General features: G+C 56.5%; 1 protein-coding gene across 4 annotated transcripts in view; it reads left to right on the forward strand.

The window, feature by feature from the left end:
- The window catches only part of LOC133354947 (uncharacterized), a 64,073-nt gene that overhangs the window by 35,805 nt on the left and 7,952 nt on the right, over window positions 1-20,316 (forward strand). For 3 of the 4 annotated variants that reach the window (XM_061572165.1, XM_061572164.1, XM_061572163.1), the window contains exons 3-9: window positions 3,201-3,488; window positions 4,063-4,146; window positions 5,247-5,413; window positions 7,403-7,523; window positions 8,898-9,065; window positions 16,075-16,190; window positions 18,158-18,446. In XM_061572165.1, coding sequence (XP_061428149.1) covers window positions 3,378-3,488; window positions 4,063-4,146; window positions 5,247-5,413; window positions 7,403-7,523; window positions 8,898-9,065; window positions 16,075-16,190; window positions 18,158-18,446 — 1,056 coding nt within the window. In that variant the 5' untranslated portion in view covers window positions 3,201-3,377. The remainder of the gene's footprint in view (window positions 1-3,200; window positions 3,489-4,062; window positions 4,147-5,246; window positions 5,414-7,402; window positions 7,524-8,897; window positions 9,066-16,074; window positions 16,191-18,157; window positions 18,447-20,316) is intronic. The other variant, XM_061572166.1, reaches the window with a different exon arrangement.

A 20,316-nucleotide genomic window follows, 5' to 3' on the forward strand; every position in this document is an offset into this window, starting at 1 on the left:
TTGTAGGCAGTCGCCCTCCAACAACAACGGGTGGCTAAAGCACAGCAAGTTGGCACAGTAGGGGGCACAGGTGGTGCATCAGCTAGTCATCTCAGTCAGTCGACCCGTGGCACCTGGGTCTGTCGCGTGAACTCCTGCCAGCGGGCGTTCGACACTTCACGTGGCCTCAACTTGCACATGGCCTGGCACAAGCGTCGTGGTGACGTCACCGCCACTTAGTGGCGAATGGCGGTTGTTGTTGTGAGGGTGCAGCCAAACGATCCTAATCAGTGAATCGGTTCATGCCTTGGGCAATATTCGATTTGGCCGATTTAAATGTATCGCCGAATATTGTTACGATAATTCATGCATATTGGACAGGAAGAACGTTTGAGATTAAGTTTGAAAGCAAAGCTTGCGCGTGAGTGCGGGGAGTACGGCGGTAGTCCAGCGGTTAGCGCGCCACAAACCTTACGAACCCGGTGACCAAAGTTCAACTCCCGGTCACGAACATCGCCAACACCGCTGACGGTAATCTGAACCTCCGTCCTGCGCCTTCCCCAAGGTCGACTGGGCCTCAGACGAGTACGCGGTGCGGGGCGTGTAAACGTCGCCACGAGGGCAAAACACGAGCGGCCCGGGTGGGTGTGCGCTGGCCCACCCACCCCCCTCGTGTGCAATGCCGGACTTCGTCAGTGCTGCTTGCGAACAGCACTCTCACCAACAGTCTGGCGAAGGCTATACAGGGGGGGGGCGGGGGGGAATCTTTGTTTCTTTGTAGGACGATCCATTGTCCCACGACCTCGTGCCAGCCACCGTTCAACACGTCACGTGACCTCGGCGAGCACGGAGCCTGGCGAATTCGCCGCTGCGCTTTTCCCCGGCGAATTTTTGTGCGCCTTTCGTCGCGTGCCCGCCGACGCCTGGGGGGGGGCGTCTCGATACCTCGCCACGTTTGCGTGCTGGGTGGGGGGGCCTCCTCCTCCGGATTGATTCGGCCTAAAATGGCAACGGTGGTGCGGTGCCGATTGCGAAAGCTGGGTTTCGGACGAAGAATTAGTGGCTGTGCGCTTGCCTTCGTTGCGAGCCACGATTGCGATTCACGAACTCGTGCGCTGCGCCAGGCGGAATAATAGGCGCTCGCAAACAGCGGTTGTTTCCATACTCGGTGAGTCAAACAGGATCTTTATCTTGTGTGTGTTGATGTGTTCGTTCGAGTGCACGTTGGAATGTCTGCGTGTGTACGCGTGCGCGTGGGGGGGATCTTTGTGTTGTGTGCACACCAGTAATATCTAACATCGGTGGTGAGTGATACCCGAAGCGGTTCCAGGGGACCACCCCTCTAGGTCAACTCAGCCCTAAATGAGCAACTGGGCGTGGTGCTGGGCCACCCCGTGCCCTGGCACTCGCCGTGCCCTGTCAGCCTGAATAGGCACTCGCTAACCGCCCTTGCCCCATAAGCCTGCGGAGGCTACACGGTGGGGGGTCTTTGTCTTTGTGTCCCTCGTGCGCGTGTGTCTGTGCTGCTTGTGGGGGAGCGGTGGTGCAGCGGTTAGCGCGCTGCTCTACGAACCCGGCGACCCGAGTTCGATTCCCCGCTCACGGCCAACGCCGGTGACGATTATTCTGAACCGGTCCTGGGCCTCCCCTAGGTCGACTCAGCCTCAAATGAGTACCTGGCGCGGCGTGTAAATGTCACCACTGGGGAGACAAAGGCGGCCGGGCGTGGTGCTGACTACCCACCCCTTCGTGTGCTACTCGCGAATAGCACTTGCCCCAGCTGTCTTTGCAGAGCCATACGGGGGGAGTGAGGTGGGGGGTGAAATATTTATATGTGTTAGCAGGCGTGTGTCCGTGTGTCTGTGTGTCCGTGTGTCCGTGTGTCTGTGTGTCCGTGTGTCTGTGTGTCTGTGTGTCCGTGTGTCCGTGTGTCTGTGTGTCCGTGTGTCCGTGTGTCCGTGCCACTCGTGCACCTCGTGGGCCTTAATAGGCGCTCGCTAACCGCACGTTAGCCCCCCCCTCCTCCTCCTCCTCCTGGGGGGTCTGCTGTAAAACTGCGCGACGACGGTGGCGATGTGGGAGAAGGAGGAGGGTGGGGGATCCGTGTCCTTGCGTCGAGTATCGTGTGCACACAAAGATAAAGATCCCCCGTATAGCCTGAGCAGACTGTTGGGGCAAGTGCTGTTAGCGAGCGCCTATGAAGGCCGGCACGGCACACGGAGGGGGCGGGTGAGCGGCCGCCTTTCTCTCCCCAGTGGCAATGTTTACACACCACGCCAGCTACTCATTTCAGGCTGAGCCGACCTAGGAGAGGCCCACGACCGATTCGGATACTCGCCAGCGGGGTTGGGAAGCGCAGCGCGCTAACCGCCACACTGCCGCTCCCACACGCACGAACGCGTGCACGCACGCACGCGTGCACACACGCACGCGTGCGCACACAATCTCGCGTTCCTGTTGTGCAACCGCGCCGTGCCCTCCTCGGCGGCGTGACCTTGAGATGCTGCTGCCCCCCCCCGCCCCCCTCGCCCCGCTCGCTCTCGCGCCCGTGCTCGCTCGCTCCCGCGGCCGCCCGTGCGAAAACCAGTTTTGTGAGCGCGGCTCCGAGAGCCGCTCCGGCACAACAGAGAGCCGCTTCCTGCACATGCCCGCACGCGGCAGATGTCATCGTCATCATCATCACCGTCGTAGTCGTTGTTGTCACAATTCTCATCGTCCTCACTATGATTGTCTTAACCTTCGCGCTTGTCACCATGGCTGATGCCACGCACAGCACCATCGCTGACTCGTGAATCCCTGCGTCGCATGAAGCATTGCTCACCCCCCCCGAGTGATATTGTGATCGTCAGCAATAGCAGCTGCAGCGGCGGCGGCGGCATCTTCGTCGCTTTCACTGTGATGAGGATGATAGTGGTGGTGATTGTGATGGTGTTGATTGTGATAATGGTTGTTCTTATGATGAGGATGATGATGGATAGTGGTGGTGATTGTAATGGTGTTGTTCATGATGATGGTGACGATGATGGTGTTATGATGATGATGGTGGTCATGATCATGATGGCTATCGTGATAATCTTTAACAATGCCTCACACCACACCCCAGTGCTTTGCAACGGGGGCGGCGGGGTGGGGTTGGTGATCCAACTTCTGTCACAAACTTCAAGCGTCGGCGTGAACCGTCGTCAACATCGTCACCCGTTCTCATTTTCCTCTCTCGACAGGAGCCAAAGCGAGTGACCCCAACCCACGGCCTCACCCCCCCCCCCCAGCTCCCGCCCCCCCACCACCGCCGCCCTGCCTTGCCCGGTCAACAAATCGGACGACCCAGCAGCAACAGCAGCGCGCGGCCCCGCCCCTAACGTTCCCAAGCCTGGACTCCCCTGCCCAACAGTGGGCCCATGCTGCGGGTCACTGACGTCACAGCTGCAAGTCAGCTGACGCTCGGCAGCCAATCACCGTCGGACGGTCACGAGGAGGCAGCGTCGACATCCAGTGAGGAGAGGCTTCAGGTGTGTGTGTGTGTGTGTGATGTGCACCTAGCCTGGCACGAGTGACGTGGGGTTACCGCTGTTGCCGTGCGTTTGCGCTTGTCCGTTGAGGCTATACGGGGGATCTTTGCCTTTGTTTGCGTCCGTGTTCGGTGCGCAAGTAAGTTTGTGTGCGCTTCAATGCGCATGCATATTGTGCGTGTGAGTGCGCGCATGCGCATGTGTGAACACGTACCTGACGTACATCTGTGTGTGCACGTATGTCCCAGCTTACACATCCACGCCTGTCCGCGTAGAAAACAAAGTACACACACACCTCTGTGTACACACACACCTAGCTTACACCTGTGTATACACACGAATTTGTGTACGTGTGTGTCTGCGCGCGTGTGCGCACATGTGTCTGCGTACATGTACCTAACGTACGCTCGTGGGTCTCTGTGCGAACACTTGTGTCTCTGTGTGTGCACGCGCGTGTCTCTGTGTGCGCATGCGTGTCTCGTGCGGGCGTGCGTGCGCACACGTGTGTGCGTATACACGTGTGTCTTGTGCGTGTGCGCACTGTGTGCACGTATACACGTGTGTGCGCATACAGGACGGATTCCTCCTGTCTCACAGCTGCCCCCTGTGCGAGGAAATCTGCGACTCGGCCCGTGACCTCACCTCTCACATCCGCCAAGTTAGCCCCACACGCAAACCCCCGATGCGGCAGACGGCTCACTCGCTCACTCGCTCGCTAACTCGCTCGCTCACTCACTCACTCACTCGCTCGCTAACTCGCTCGCTCGCTCGCTCGCTCACTCACTCACTCGCTCGCTAACTCGCTCGCTCACTAACTCGCTCACTCACTCGCTCACTCGGCCCTCACGGCTCTCTCAGGGAGAGTCCCGTCGCTCGCCTCTCTGCGCACCGCGCTACGAACCATCACTGCCCGAGTTCGACTCCCGGCCGTGATGCGCTCTTGGCCCGGGCCTTTTCATTGCCACTCGCAAAACTTTCGCCTGCCTCTTTTTTTGTTTTTGCGCTTTTGTCGCACAAGGCTGAAGAGGCCTGAGCGTGCGCGTGTGTGCGCGTGTGTCTTCGTATATATGTCTTTGTGTGTCCGTCTGTGTGCGTCTAAATCTTTTCGTGTGTATGGTTGGCGTCTCAATGTTACGTGTATATGGTTAGCGCACGCTGCGCCTTGGACGCGACCCCCACCGTGTAAAAATATTGCCACTGGGGAGACAAAGGCGGTCGGGCGTGGTGCCGGGCACCCACCCCCTGGTGTGCCGTGCCGGCCTTCATAGGTGCGCGCTAACAGCACTTGCCCCAACAGTCTGTTAAGGCTATATGGGGGATCTTTGTCTTTGTATGAGTCGGTATGGATCTTGCTCTGTCTGTGTGTGAGCAGCACACTGGCTGGGTGGCCACTCCCAGTGAGAATGCGTGTGTGTGTGCGCGTGTGTGTGTGTGCGTGTGTGTGTGCGCGTGTGATTACGCGACCAACACCATTGACGACTATTTAAACAGGTCCTGGGCTTCCCCTAGGTCGACTCAGCCTCAAATGAGTACCCGGTGCGGTGCGTAAAAATATCGCCACTGGGGAGACAAAGGCGGCCGGGCGCGGTTCTGGCCACCCACCCTCTCGTTTGGCGTTACGGCCCTCATAGTTGCTACTCGCAAACAGAACTTGCCCCAACAGTCCGTTAAGGCTATACCGGGGGGATCTTTGTCTTGATTGTGTATGTATCGCTATGTATCACTCTCTCTCTCCCCCCTCTGTCTGTGTGAGAGTAGCACAATGGCGGGGTGAGCACGCCCAGTGGGAACGCGTGCGGGATCTGCGGCAAGTTCCTGAGTTCCGCGAGCTCGCTCGATAGGCACATGCTCGTGCACTCCGGGGAGAGGCCACACCGCTGCCGCGTTTGCCAGCAGGCGTTCACCACCAGCGGAAACATGCAGAGGTGCGTGTGTGTGCGCGTGTGTGCTCACGCGCGTGTTACTGCGGGGAGAGCGATAGTGTGGCGGTTAGCGCGCTGCGCTATGAACCCAGCGACACGGGTTCGATTCCCGCTCACGGCCAACACCGGTGACGATTATCTGAACTGGTCCTGGGCCTCCCCTAGGTCGACTCAGCCTCAAATGAGTACCTGGTGCGGTGTGTAAACATCGCCACTAGGGACACAAAGGCGGTCGGGCGTGGTGCTGGCCATTCACCCCTCGTGTACCGTTCCGGCCTTCATAGGTGCTCGCTAACAGCACTTGCCCCTACAGTCTGTTAAGGCTATATGGGGGATCTTTGGATCTTTGTTACTGCGGGGAGCGGCGGTGTAGCGGTTTAGCGCGCTGTGCCACGAACCCGGCGTCCCGAGTTTCGATTCCCGCTCACGGCCAACACTGTACCGGCTCTGGGCCTCCCCTCGGTCGACTCAGCCTCAAATGAGTATCTGGTGCGGTGTGTAAACATCGCCACTGGGGAGACAAAGGGGGCAGGGCGTGGTGCTGGCCACCCACCCCCTCGTGTGCCGTGCCGGCCTTCATAGGTGCTACTCACGAACAGCACTTGCCCCAAAAAAATCTGTTAAGGCTATAAGGGGGATCTTTGTTTTTTTTGTGTAATAGGTGCTTTGCTCAAAGGACTTGCCCCGACAGACTCTTAAAGGCTATGCGGGTGGAGGGATCTTTGTGTGTGTGGCTGTGTGTGCGTGCGTTTTATTTACTGCGCATGGCTGGGTGTGCATGCGTGGATGGGCGAGTAGTTCGCTGCGTGTTTGTCTGCGCGTCATTGTGTGCGCGCTTGTGGCTGAGTTTGCTTGAGCGAATGCCGGATTAGGGGAGCGTGCTCATGGGCATGTGAGCCGAGCGATCTAGCAAGCGAGTGAAATGAGATGGTGAGTGAGAGAATGAAGAAGTGAGCGATTGAGTGAGAGTATACGAGTGAGAGATTCATCGTTCAAGCGAGTAGGTGAACAGTTGAGTTAGTGAGAGTGAATGAGTGAGGGAGCGAGAGTGGGTGTTTGAATGGTTGAGTGGGTGCTTTGGTGAGTGTGCGCAGGTGAATGACCGATTGAGCGAATGAATGAGCGATTGAGCAAATTAATGAATGAGCGATTGAATGATCGAGTGAGTTCACCCATGAGCGAGTGAACGATCGAGCAAGTAAGTGAGTAAATGGACGATCGAGCGAGCGAGTGAATGAACGAGCGAGTGAATGAACGAGCGAGTGAATGAACGAGCGAGTGAATGAACGAGCGAGCGAATGAACGAGCGAGCGAACGAACGAGCGAGCGAACGAACGAGCGAGCGAACGAGCGAGCGAACGAACGAGCGAACGAGCGAACGAACGAGCGAACGAGCGAGCGAACGAGCGAACGAGCGACGGGCGGGCGAGCGGGCGGGCGAGCGGGCGGGCGAGCGGGCGAGCGGGCGGGCGGGCGGGCGAGCGGGCGGGCGGGCGGGCGGGCGAGCGAGCGGGCGGGCGAGCGGGCGGGCGAGCGGGCGAGCGGGCGGGCGAGCGGGCGGGCGGGCGAGCGGGTGAATGAACGATCGATCGAGCGAGTGAATGATCGAGCGAGTGAGTGAGTGGGTGAATGATCGATCGAGCGAGTGAATGATCGAGCGAGTGAGCGAGTGGGTGAATGAACGATCGAGCGAGTGAATGATCGAGCGAGTGAGCGAGCGAGCGGGCGGGCGGGTGAATGAACGATCGATCGAGCGAGTGAATGATCGAGCGAGTGAGTGAGTGGGTGAATGATCGATCGAGCGAGTGAATGATCGAGCGAGTGAGTGAGTGGGTGAATGAACGATCGAGCGAGTGAATGATCGAGCGAGTCAGTGAGTGGGTGAATGATCGATCGAGCGAGTGAATGATCGAGCGAGTGAGCGAGCGAGCAAGTGAGTGAAGGGGACCACGTGACCGGAGTCGCTCACTCGGGCTGTGTGCACGCCCCCAGGCACCTGAAGATTCACGAGAAAGACCCAGGCCCCAGCCTGTCTCCGGCACGGGCGTCCATGGCAAACGCCAGCAGTGCTGCCGAGCCAAGCCCCGAGCAGCCGTCCTGCCAGAGTACTGAGGTGCCTGCACAAATAATGACGACAGTGAATTTTACTTTTTTAAATAATATATCCGTATAAGATGTGTATGTGGCAAGAAATCAAATGATCATGCATCGCAACGTGAACATAAACACATCAATCAGTATATAATGAGTCAAGGGACCATGCGGTGGTGGTGTTGAGAAAGCAATTGCATTATATACCACGCTCTGGATGTACGTAACGTCTAAAATGTGGCGTATTTATTTTGTTCAGCGAGCGAGGCAGGCAGAGGAGAAGGATTGAGCCGGGACTTGAACGGTGGATGGTGGGGGGGGGGGGGGGTGGCAGGGAGTCAACAGCCCTGACGGCTGGGGGAAGGGAGTGCCAGACAATGGGGGCAGAATATGAGAGTCGATGACCTCCCACCGAGCGACAGTTACGACCGTAGTGTTGGTGGTGATGGTGGTGTTGGTGGTGTTGGTGGTGTTGGTGGTGTTGGTGGTGTTGGTGGTGATGGGGGAGGCCATTCCGCCGATGTCACATTTGCTGATGTTGGTGATGACGTAACAGCGGTGGGTGGTGACGTCAGCGATTGCCAGGGACCATGGCGCGGCTACTCTGGACGTGGCGTAGATTGGCCGTTGCGACGGTGGGGTGCGGTTTGGCGGTCGTGATGGCATTGAAGGCGACGGTCGCGATGGCGTTGAAGGCGACGTTCCTTCACTCGACCGTTCATTCACTCAGATCGTTTCTTCACCCGACTGTTCATTCACCCGACCGTTCATTCACTCAGATCGTTCATTCACTTGCTCGATCAGTCATTCACTCTCACGCTATCACTCACCGCGAACCTCTGCAACAATCGACGATCGCCTGACCGCTGGGCCCGGGTCACCGCGATGCGGTAACGGTGTTGAGTTTCATCACGTCGTGATGTTGCTGATGTTGGTGATGCCGATGTATGCATGCATGTTGAATTTCTATCGCACCGTGCGTAGCCAGGCGTGCTAATCGAAGGTGCGGGGGAGGTGGTAATTAATCGGAGGTGCTTCCTGTTTCCTACGGCTGATGTAGTTGCAGAGCAACAACTACAATTTCACATTCACGTGGTCAGGCCAGATAACCGGAGCAGCAGCGGAGTGTAATCGCCGCGATGTCTCCTCCGTATCTGCGGATCTCGGGGCATTGTCGCCCCGTTACACGTCGCGCGGTCTGTTCTGGATGACCGCAGCCGCACCGCCGCTGCTGCCGGAGAGTTTTTAACTTTCCATTTGTGCGCCATCAGGAATCATCCGCGTCGACTGGCCATTGGTTTGTGCGGTGGGTGCGGTTCGAGGGTGGACCGCGCTAAGCGGAGGGCCGATTGACCCGCGGGTGATAATCGGAGGCGATGCCCTGCTGCTGCCCCAGGTGTGCGTGCCCCTGGACGCCGGCTCCTCCGCGGACCCCGTGGGGGATGCGAACCGGAAGGACGTCCCCGTGAGGCCGAGGCCTCGCCGCCCGTCGGCACGGAAGAGGGCGAGCGCCGACATCGTGGAGGCCGGAGCTCCGCTGCTCCTGAAGAAGCCCCGGCACAAAGTGAGTCGTCGGTCGTTCGTCGTCGTCGTCAGCAGCGCACCATCGTAAACATCAGCAGCGGGTATTGTTGTGGTCATCATTGTCAACATCACCATCGTCGGCAAAATCAGCATCGTCGGCAAAATCAGCATCGTCGTCAATATCAGCAGCAGCAAGCATCGTTATCGGCATTGCCATCATCAGCATCATCATCATCATGATGGTCATCGTCAACGGCATTATTATCGACGTCAGCAACAATGTCGTTGCCATCATCTTTAGCGTTACCATCATCGGCATCATCAGCAGCAGCAGCATCGTCGTCAACATCAACGTCCGCAAAAGCATCGTCGCCATCGTCATCAGCAGCATCAACATCAGCATCATCATAACCGTCAGCAAGAGTATTGTTGCGATCATGAGCATCATTCACCCACTCACTCGCTCGATCGTTCATTCACTCATGAGTGAACTCACTCGATCATAATGCTCATCATCAGCAGCAGTAACAGTATCATCGCCATCATCGTCAGCATTACCATCACCGGCAGCATTAACCTGGTTATCAGCAGCGTCGTTACCATTGATATCATCATTGTCGTCACTACATCATCGTCATTATATCCATCATGATCCTCATCTGGGCTTCTTACGTTGTACGAGACACAAGCTGCTGTCTAGGATGGTGACACGAAGTCCGGGGTTTGTTGGCAGCCCTCTCTCTCCCTCTCACTCGCTCGCTCGGAGAGTCTGCCCCGACTCTCGACGGGTGATCGTTGCCTTCTGCCCTTTGCCGTGTTGATGGCCGTGTAACGATGACTGCCTCATCAGCTTGGCGTGCGTGCTGCTTTGTTGTGCTGGAGGGGGAAGCTCCGTTGCAAATAACCTTTGGACGGTTTTTTTTTAACATCTGTGAGCCATCGCTCTTCATCGGTTCGACAAACAACGCCCACCTCCACTCCCTTCTCGCTCGCTCGCTCGCATCTCCCGATCGCTCGCTCCTAAAAATAAAATAGCTTTCTCTCACCCGCTCGTTCAGACTCACTCGCAGACTCGCTCACGTGCAGACACGCTCGCCCGCTCGCACAATCGCTCGCTCGTTCACGCGCTCACCAGCGCTCACTCACTAATGCTCGCTCAGTTGCTCACTCGCTCATTCAGTTCCTCACTCGGTCAATTTCTCGCTCACTAATTAGTATACTTGCTAAGTCGCTCACCGCCTTGCACACTCTCTTGCCAACCACCCCACTACGCACGCCGCCCCCCCCCCCCCCCAGGCGCCCCCCCTGCACACCATTGCCTTTCCCGTGAGTTATCGTGCATCACCTACTCTGAGTGTCACGCCGACTGCTTGATTTACATTCTTATTGACTCACAAAATCACACTCGGTCCCATGATTCACTCATTCATTCACCCGCTCGCTCGCTCACTCACTCGTGCACTTACCAAACCATTATCTCACTCATTCATTCGCCCGCTTACTCATGATCTCGCTCGCACATCCACTCATTCACTCACCCGCCCAACTGAGCTCACAAAATCACACCTAACTCGCAAATCACTCGCGCGCCCTCGCTCCCTCTCACACCGACTCGCCCAAACTCACTTATTGCATTCTCTCTCCAACTCCACACGGTGACGACATCACAATCTCTCATGCTCTGCTCACAAGCTCATTCGCCCTGCGCGCACATCCCCCCCCAAACTCACTCATCCCCCCCCCCCAAACTCACTCATCTCCCCCCCCCCAAACTCACTCATCCCCCCCCCCCAAACTCACTCATCTCCCCCCCCCCAAACTCACTCATCCCCCCCCCCAAACTCACTCATCCCCCCCCAAACTCACTCACCCCCCCCCCAAACTCACTCATCCCCCCCCCCAAAACTCACTCATCCCCCCCCCCCAAACTCACTCATCCCCCCCCCCAAACTCACTCATCCCCCCCCCCAAACTCACTCATCCCCCCCCCCCAAACTCACTCATCCCCCCCCCCCCCAAACTCACTCATCCTCTCACTCATCCTCTCACTCATCTTCTCACTCATCCTCTCACTCATCCGCCAACTCAACACACGCTGCGCTCTTCCCTCCCCCACCCACCCAAGCCGCCACCGCCGCCGCCCCCACGCACATCATCCCACCCTCCCCCTCCCCTCTCTCTCTTCTCTCGCGTCTCGCGTCGACTGCATCAGCGGCCCGACCGGTTCGGCCTGTCGTGCCGCTCGCTCCGTCCCCGTGCCTGCGCCGCCAGCGCTACCAGCGCACACCGCAGGCGACCTGCCGCGTGGAATTCTCCCGTTCGCGGCGGAGGCGGCGTCGGCGCTTATCTGAGCGCTCGTTTCAGCTGCCGCGCTACGGGAGGCCACCCCAACTACATCAAGCATCCCACCAAGAATCCCACCAACCACCCCAACAACCACCCCAACAACCACCCCACCAACCACCCCTCTTCCTCAACCACACCAAGAATCCCACAAACCACCCCACCAACCATCCCCCAACAGGGGTCGGATGTCACGGGGCACTGCGCTTTGCTTGACCGGGACTTGAACCCCGGGGGGGGGTCTCTGCTCCCCGCCGCCCCCCCCCTGCCCCCCCCTGCCCCTGCTCCCCCCTGCCCCTGCTCCCCCCCCGCGTGTTCTCACTCGTGGCTCGGCCCAGACTCTTCGAAGGCGAGGCTGCGGCTCGAGCAGCGAGCCGGCGCCACGCCCGGCTTCACTTGAGCTGGCTCAGAGCCCCATGCTGTCCCCCCTCCCCCCCGGCCCGCCCCAGGAGCTCCACGAGCCACAGTCCGAGCCGCGACTCGGACTGTGGCTCTCGCCGCCGCGCGTGAGGATTTGCAGTGCCCACTGTCGTCAGCTGCCGTCAATCCAGCAGTGGAGTGGATTGGTCTTAGAGATGACGACGACGATGTTATTATCAGCTGCGGTTAATCCATCAGTGTTGACCTTAGCGATGATGATGATGATGATGTTGTCGTCGTCGTCATCATCATCGAAGGCCCCTCCAAGCCGTCACCATCTCTCGACCGTCCCGAGATGCAACGAGGCCCCCCCCCCTCCCCCCGCGCACACGCGAGCTGAATCCGTCACTCCATCTCCCTAGCGGACGTGGAACCTTTGGCATGTCCGAAGGAGGAAATGCGCTCGAAAGAGCAATCCTCTCCCCCCGCCCTCCCGCTTTGACCGTCAAAGGCTATAGGATCCATAATAGAGGTTTTTTTTTGGATGAGATCGTGTGAATATAAATGTGTCGTTAAACCCGTCACCACCCGACACAGCCAATTAGTGAGGTTTTCATCACGTGAACAGAACGTGCCGATCCGTTACTAGGACTGCACACCGATGCGTTGGAGAGTAAATCCACAACATTTACAAGTAAGTGGTATTCGCGAGCGCCTCTGATGGCCGGGGATTGATTCCCAACCACACAGAACGTCGAGTGCTGGAGCTCCCCTAGATCGGCTCGGCCTGAAATGTTCCCCTCTCGCGGTGTGCAAACACCTTGATTCGGAAACGCAAAGGCAGCCAGCCGGGGTGCGGTTCTGCGTCGGCCCTAATTTGGTGCTCGCTCACAGCTTGTTAGAGGCCACAGGGTGGGAGAGGGCGGGGGGGGGGGGGTTTACCTGTATCGTGCATACGGATGCACATGCATTTGAATGGTGCTGACGACACACCACCCCTATTTTATGTAGCCTCTCAGACCTCCATAGGTACGGGGAAAGGGGTCTTTGTCTTTGTGCGCATGTGTAACGCTGCGGTCCCCGATTCCCGGCCACGGGTGACGGTTGCTGGGCAGCGATCTCCGAACCGGTTCTGGGATTTCTATAGGTCGGCTTAGCCTGAAATGGGCAGCTGGTGTTTGTGTGTAAACATCGATCGGTGCTTGTTAACAGCACTGTGTCCCCAACCGCTTGTGTAGACTCCTGCACGGGGGGGCAAATCTTTGTCCCTTTGATTGGTGCTCCTGATTTGAAGCGCTTTTAAGGAGGTCCCAAGTAAGGGTGGGTGAGAAGGGAGGGTAGTACAGCAAGCGGGTAGCGAGTGTACGATATGCAGATTGTTTTTGCAATGTTGCCAGCGCGCGCGCGTGCGTGTGTGTGTGTGGATCGTCTCTGGGTACTCCGGTTTCACGTACACAAAGACAAGGATACCCATATAGCCTTTACCAGACTGTTGGGGCAAGTGCTGTTAGCGAGCACCGATGAAGGATGGAACTGCACACGAGGGGGTGGGTGGTCAGCACCACGCCCGGCCGCCTTTGTCACCCCAATTGCAATTTACGACACACCGCACCAGGTACTCATTTGAGTCTGAGTCGACCTAGGGGAGGCCCAGCACCGGTGCAGATAATCGTCACCGGTGTTGGCGGTGAGCGGGAATCGAACTCGGGTCGCCGGGTTCGGAGCGCAGCGTAGCGCTAACTGCTCCACCACCGCTCCACCACCGCTCCACCACCGCTCCACCACCGCTCCACCACCGCTCCACCAATGCTCCACCAATGCTCCACGTACAAAGACAGTCGCACGCGCGTGCACACCGATGTGTGCGTGTCGTGGGGGGGGTGATGTTTGTCTCATTGTGTCTTGAGGGCACACGTGTATGTATGCGCGCCGTTTGACTGTGTGCATTGGGAGCGGTGGCATAGTGGTTAGCACACTGCCTGCTGCACCACTCAGGCGAGCACGAGTTCCATTCCCGAATCGAGATGTTCAGGGTGATCACGATTTCTTTCTTAATATGCCCTGTGTCTGGAGTAATGGGATGGCACGTGTGCGTGTGTCGGTGTGTGGGGGGAGGGAGCGTAGTGGTCAGCGCGCCGCACTACGAATCCGGCAACCTGACTATCGACTCCTGCCCACGGCTGACATCGGTGGGGAACGATGTCAGAACCGGTCTGGGCCTGCCCCTAGGTCAACTCAGCCTTAAATTAGTACCTGGGGAGACAAAGGCGGGCGGGCGCCGGTCCGGAAGTGGCCACCCCCACCCCCTCGCGTGCCACCGTGTTGCTACTTGCTAACGGGCACTTGCCCCAACAGTCGGTTAAGGCTACACTGGTGGTGGTGGGGGGTATCTTTGCCTTTGTTTTGGTGTTGCTGCTTGCCCACCAGGTGTATGTGGCTGTGTGCATTATTGATCGGCAGAGGAGGAGGAGGAGGGGGGGGGCAGTGTTTGGTCTCCCCCTTTACTCCTCCTCCCAACTCCCACAACCCCCCACGCCCTAACCCAACCCTCGCCCCGGCTCCTTTCAGGTGCCATTCATTATTTACGGAACCCCACCAACCACCTCTCACCTGCTTATGATATTGAGCTGCATTGTTATGCGGCCGACGGCCTGCCTGCGCACGCCTTTGTTTGGCCGGGTGACGTCGACGTGGCGTTGGTGGATCGCGCAAGGATGGGATGTTTTGATTCGATCGGATTGTGGTGGTGGCGGTGGAGGTGATGAGGATTAAGGCTGTGGTGATGCGACTGTTGCTGCTGCTGCTGGTTATGAAACTGGCTTATGATGTAGGTAAAAAATGAAATTAAAATTAATCAAAATAAAACAATATTATTAATTTTCATTTCATTTTTTACCTACGTGACTTTACCGAAAGAACTAAGAGTATGAATCCTTGCAGTCACGAAAGCTTCAAATCTAGAATGGCTCATGATGATTTTGATGCTAAAACTACTGATGATGATTATGATGAAGATGCTGATGGCGAAAATCAGCGTGTAGCTTTTGGTGTGACGATGGCTGACGCAGCTGGTTGTTGCTGATGATCATTTTGAGGATGAAACTGCTGTCATTGCTGCTGCTGCTGATGATGAGGATATTGCCGTGGTTGGCGATCGTGACGGTGACGATGATGCAGCTTTCTGCCGGTGACGCCGCCGGGGCTGATAACGTTGGATCATGAAGATGTTGCAGCTGGCGATAATGACGATGAGGCTGACGACAATGATAACGATGCGTGATTTATTCACCTCTTTCGAGATTTGAACTCGGCGTCCCCTGCCCCTTAGTTATTCGGAGCCCTGCTTGTTGCACCAACCCACCGGGCGACTACACCCCTGACCTTACAGGTCGTGGTCGACAACGCGTGCTCTTCGTTCACGTGGAAAAAGCCTCGCCGAGTCTCCGAGGCTTACTTTTCCAGGAGGGGGTGGGGGAAGTGGGGGGGGGGCCTGCTTTCAAAACTTTGGGCAATTCCTTGCTGTTGAGTGAGTTTTTTAGATTTCCCAACTCCAACCACCCCACCCCCGCCCCCCCCCCCCCCCCGTGTTGTTAAAGCAAAACCGGAGCGATTGAACAAAAGGGAAGATGACGCTTTTAAATAAAATCCATATGAATAGGTCAGTAACCTGCCTCATTCACCACCTGCTAGTCTTGCGGGAGGGGTGGGAGGGTCTACTCTAGTACACGGACACCCACGTGCTTCGATGATTTGAGTTGATTCCCTTATTCATTGGGTAACGGCTGTGTCTTTCCCCACCCCCCCCCCCCCCTCATTGAGCAGTAAATGATCAATTCTCACCAGTATAGCCTTCAACAGACTGTCGGGGCAAGTGCTGTTAGTGAGTAGCACCTATGAAGGCCGGCACGGCACAAGAAGGGGGTGGGTGGCCAGCACCACGCCCGACCGCCTTTGTCTCCCCAGTGGCGATGTTTACGACACACCGCAATCAGGTACTCATTTGAGGCTGAGTTGACCTAGAGGAGGCCCAGGACCGGTTCAGATTCACTGGTGTTGGCCGTGAGCGGGAATCGAACTCGGCTCTCCGGGTTCGTGGCGCGGCGCGCTAACCGCTCCACTGGACGCTCCGCACGCGCGCGCAATCCTGGGCGTGCATCGCGGCCTGAATAATCAGTTGCGACGAATGGGACTGCTTGTTCTTCCACGTGGGGATCGCCAGGGCGAAAGTCTTTTTTTTTCCCCTCTTCCTTTAGACAAAGGGAGGCGGAGGTGGGCGGTGGGGCGGGGAAGCTCACGTGAGACGATGGCTCTGCGCGCGTGTGTCTGTGTGCGGTGCGTGAGTGCAGATGAGCCTAGAAGTGGGCGAAGATTCCAGACACTGTCCCGTCTGCCTCAAGCCGTTCGTCTGTGAGCTCGGAGTGGATTTGCACCTTGCCTCGCACTCCCCACCCGCACAGCTCAGGTGCTGTGCGTTCACGTGGCCGTGTGTTTGTTTGTCCGTCCGTCCAGTCCGTGCATGTGTTTGGCTGTCTCATTTGTCCATTGTGTCCGTCTGTCCATCCGTCGGTTTGTCCGTCTTGCCATGCGTTCGTCTGTCCATGTTACCGTGCGTTGGGCTGTTTGTCTGACCGGGCGTCAATGTGTGTACGTTGAACTCACTGTCGCACCGTACGTAGCTAACAGTGCTAATCAGAGATGCGGGTGAAGGACGACAAACTAAGGACAACAAGCAGTTCTTAATAAATTAATTTTCAATCGAGATTATTTAAAAGTGCATAGCTCCATTGGCTTCGTGATATCGGAAGGGAGAGCGTTCCAGACGGCTGCAGAAGCACATCTGTTCATCGGAGGCACGGGAAATGTTTCATTCTGTCTGCGTGTCTAAAATGCATGTTCCTTGCGTGTGCGTGTATTTATTGGTATCTGCGTATCTCAAGCCGATATAACCTCGCTCAATTCAAGAAACGCGTTACTCTCTTTCTCTCTTGTAACTTTGAGAGTGCTGTTTGTCGCTGGCCCCTTAGCATTATGGGCCTGTGCTCCACAACAATCAGATTTTTTTAAAGTATATATTTTTTTTACGTATCTGTGCATTTGTGTGTTTGTTCGTATCGTCCCTGTTCATTTATCTGCCAATATGTATCAATGTGATAATACTACATGCGCCATCTATATCTAGTGCTTTTGTTTATTTAATTTTAGCACGATTTATGAGCACAGCCCCAAAGGGCCAAAGCATAACACGGACAGCAACAAACAGCACTCTCCGATGATGCTGGATGTAATTACCAGCGAAATGTCGTACTCAAAAATTGTAAATGTTGTGGTTTCACTCTTCAACACACCGGTAGGCTAAAGTAGTGAACTATTTGTCTTTTTATCTTCTTGGTTCTTTCGGGAAAGTCACGTAGAAGGGAAGTAATAAAATAATAAAAATAAAACATAATAAAATAATTCTCACGACGTTTCGGCCACAACGCAAGCAGCCGTCCTCAGGTGAAGACCAGGTCTGTTGGGGAGATAGCGTCTGAATGAAACACCACCACGCTTGGAGCGTATATTTACGCTGGGTTGGAATTTGCATATCAAGAGGAATTTAGCATATTTATGGAAAATGCAGGTATGCAGTCACGAAAGCTTTAAATCGATATTTGTCTTTTGTCAACGTGACACTTTTTTTTACTGATTGGCCATGTCGGGTGGTGGAGGGTTACGACACATTCATAAATAACGTGATCTAACCTCCAAAAACGTTTATTATTAATAATATTGGTCGTGAAAGCCTACGTGTTGGCACTGTCAGAATTGTAAAAGATTAGAGATTAAATCGTAAATTTGAGCAATGTTATCGGAGCTTGGGAACATATACAATGGGAGGGAATTCCAAGTTAGATCAGCACTGTTGTGACCTGCAGCGTGATGAGTGGGTGGGTGAGCGAGTAAATCGGTGGGTCTTGTGGGTACTACAGTGGGGTGCTTGAAAACACAGCACTGATGAAACGAAACGGTCTCAGTCTGGTGGATGGCATCGATGGAGGAATCGATTAACCTTTTTAAGTGCGCGTGTCCGCACGCGCCGTGCGTGTCACGTACACATCCACTGCCCATCTGCGTACGGGGAGCGGTGGCGCGCTTGATCGGCGCACTGCGCTACGAACCCGCCGACCCGTGTTCGATTCGCGCTCACGGCCAACACCGCTGACGAAAATCCCAACCGGTCCTGGACCTCCCCTAGGTCGACTCAGCCTAATACGAGTACCTAGTACGGTGTGCAAACATCAGTACTGGGGAGACAAAGGCAGCCGTGCGTAGGGCTGGCCACCCGCCCCCCCCTTGTGCCTTTCCGGCCTTACGAGGCGTAACTCGCTAATAGCACTTGTCCCAACAGCTTGCTGAAGGCTACACGGGGGATCTTTGTCTCATCCGCAGGTGCCACCACTGCAACGCGCCGTCGGTCCGCACGCCGCGCAGCTTCCTGCGCCACGACTCGGGCGCCCGCCGGCAGCACGAGAACGGCACGGCCAACGGCGTCGACTCATCCTCCTCGTCCTCCTCCTGCACGGCCAACCTCGTTCAGTTCTCGGTCGGGGTGGAGGGAGCGGAGGGGATCCACGCGACGGTCGGACACGGGCAGGCGGGCGCAAACTCCGTGCCCGTTGGCTTCCGCGACCTCAGCTTCATCGACTTCAGCTGCGACAAGTTCCCCAAGATCGCACAGGTATGGGAACCCCCGCGCTCGCTCGCTGGCTAACTCGCTTGCTTTGTCGCTCACTCGCTCGCTCGCTCTGTAGCTCACTCGCTCGTTCACGCACTCGCTCGTTCACTCACTCGCTCACTCACTCGCTCGTTCACGCGCTCGCCCTGTCGCTCGCTCGCTCATTCACGCACTCGCTCTGTCGCTCGCTCGCTCATTCACGCGCTCGCTATGTTGGGTCATATTATTATTTGTGTCTGCATTGGTACATGTAGCTGTCCCACGTCTGTGCGTATTTGTCTATATCTGCGTGTCCCAAGCTCTTCCAACCTTGACGCAGTTCTGGAAATACGTGAACTGTTCTCTATTTCTAACCTTAAACGTGCGGTCGTGGCAGTTGATAACAACGGCGGAAGTGTTTTAGTAAATCCCCCTCCACCTGCAGCAGCGTCAGTGGGTTCACCACAGTCAGTCAATGGGCAGGTCGCGTCTGATGGGCTGGGTGGGGGTTAAAGTGCGGCCGCCGTGGAGGAGTCGACCAAAGGACCCCCCAGGGCGAAAGCGAGGCCCGTCACGGGGGGCCCACGCCCGCCGCTCCGTGGGGGGCACAGTGGCTCAGTGCTCGAGCGAAGGCAACCACTCGTCGGCGAGCAATCCGGGGGTGTACTCGGACACACAGATCAGACAAAGACCCCCCCCCCCCCCCCGTGGTTGCGTTTATGGAGTTTTCACGTGTCTCTCTCCCCCCTTGGTCGCATGGATTTTTCTCCGGGTCCTCGGGTTTTTCCCTCCACATCGCGAACGAATGTCGCGCGTCTAGAAAACTCGTCCGCTGTGAATTTCCCCGCGATGACGAGCCGCTTACGTTGAGCTCTCACTTGTGACGGTCAGGTCGCTTCTGACAACAGGGCCGCATAGCTCAGGGGGACCTTACCTGGTGATAAAAATAATAACAGTCTTGTAGTTTTATTTACGGATTTGTTGGGACGACTTACAGGTACTCGTAGAAGGCTGAGTCGACCTAGGTGAGGTCCAGGAGCGGGTTCAGATGTTCGTCGCCGGGTTTATTTTGCGCGTTTAGCTCCCCCAACCCACCCCGCCCACCCCACCCACCCCGCCGCACCTCCGCTTAGCACGGTTGTCTACGTACAGCGCGAAAGAAGTTCAACGCACCGTGGCGTAGGCGTGCCGATCGCTACGCCAATCGCCGCGCCAATCGCTGCGCCACCGCTCCGGCGAGCGACGTACAACATCTTGACGCCCGTCCCCATTCTCCGTAACGCGGATTAACAAACAAGCGACACTTTGTAAATCCTAATTTACATGCACTTTGCATTGACCCTGCTTTAGTTGTTTTTATCCGACCCCCCCCCTTCCTCCAGATTTGTTCCTGGGAAAAAAATGGAGCATTAACTGTGTGTATGTAGTGTGTGTATGTAGTGTGTGTGTGTGTGGGGTGTGTGTGGCGTGTGTGAAGTGTGGTGTGTGTGCATATGTAGTGTGTGTAGTGCGTATAGTGTGTGTGTGTGCAGTATGTGTGGTGTGAGTGTGTGCTTGTAGGATGTGGAGTGGCGTGTGTTGTATGTGTAGTGTGCGTGTTGTGTGTGCGAGTGTGTGTAGTGTGTGTGTGTGCAGTGTGTGTGGTGTGGTGTGTGTAGTATGTGTAGTGTGTGTGTGTGCAGTATGGGTATAGTTGTGTGTACTGTGTGTCGAGTGTGTGTGTGTAGTATGCGTGTTGTGTGTGTGAGTGTGTGTAGTGTGTGCAGTATGGGAGCAGTGCGTGTAGTGTGCGTGTAGTGTGTGTTGTGTGCGTGTAGTGTGCGTGTTGTGTGTGTGTAGTGTGTGTGTAGTGTGTGTGTGAGTGTGTGTAGTGTGTGTGTGTGCAGTATGGGAG

The sequence above is a fragment of the Lethenteron reissneri genome, chromosome 49 (genome assembly GCF_015708825.2).
Source record: "Lethenteron reissneri isolate LAM-NWPU_2019-01 chromosome 49, ASM1570882v1, whole genome shotgun sequence".
Taxonomy (NCBI): Eukaryota; Metazoa; Chordata; class Hyperoartia; order Petromyzontiformes; family Petromyzontidae; genus Lethenteron; species Lethenteron reissneri.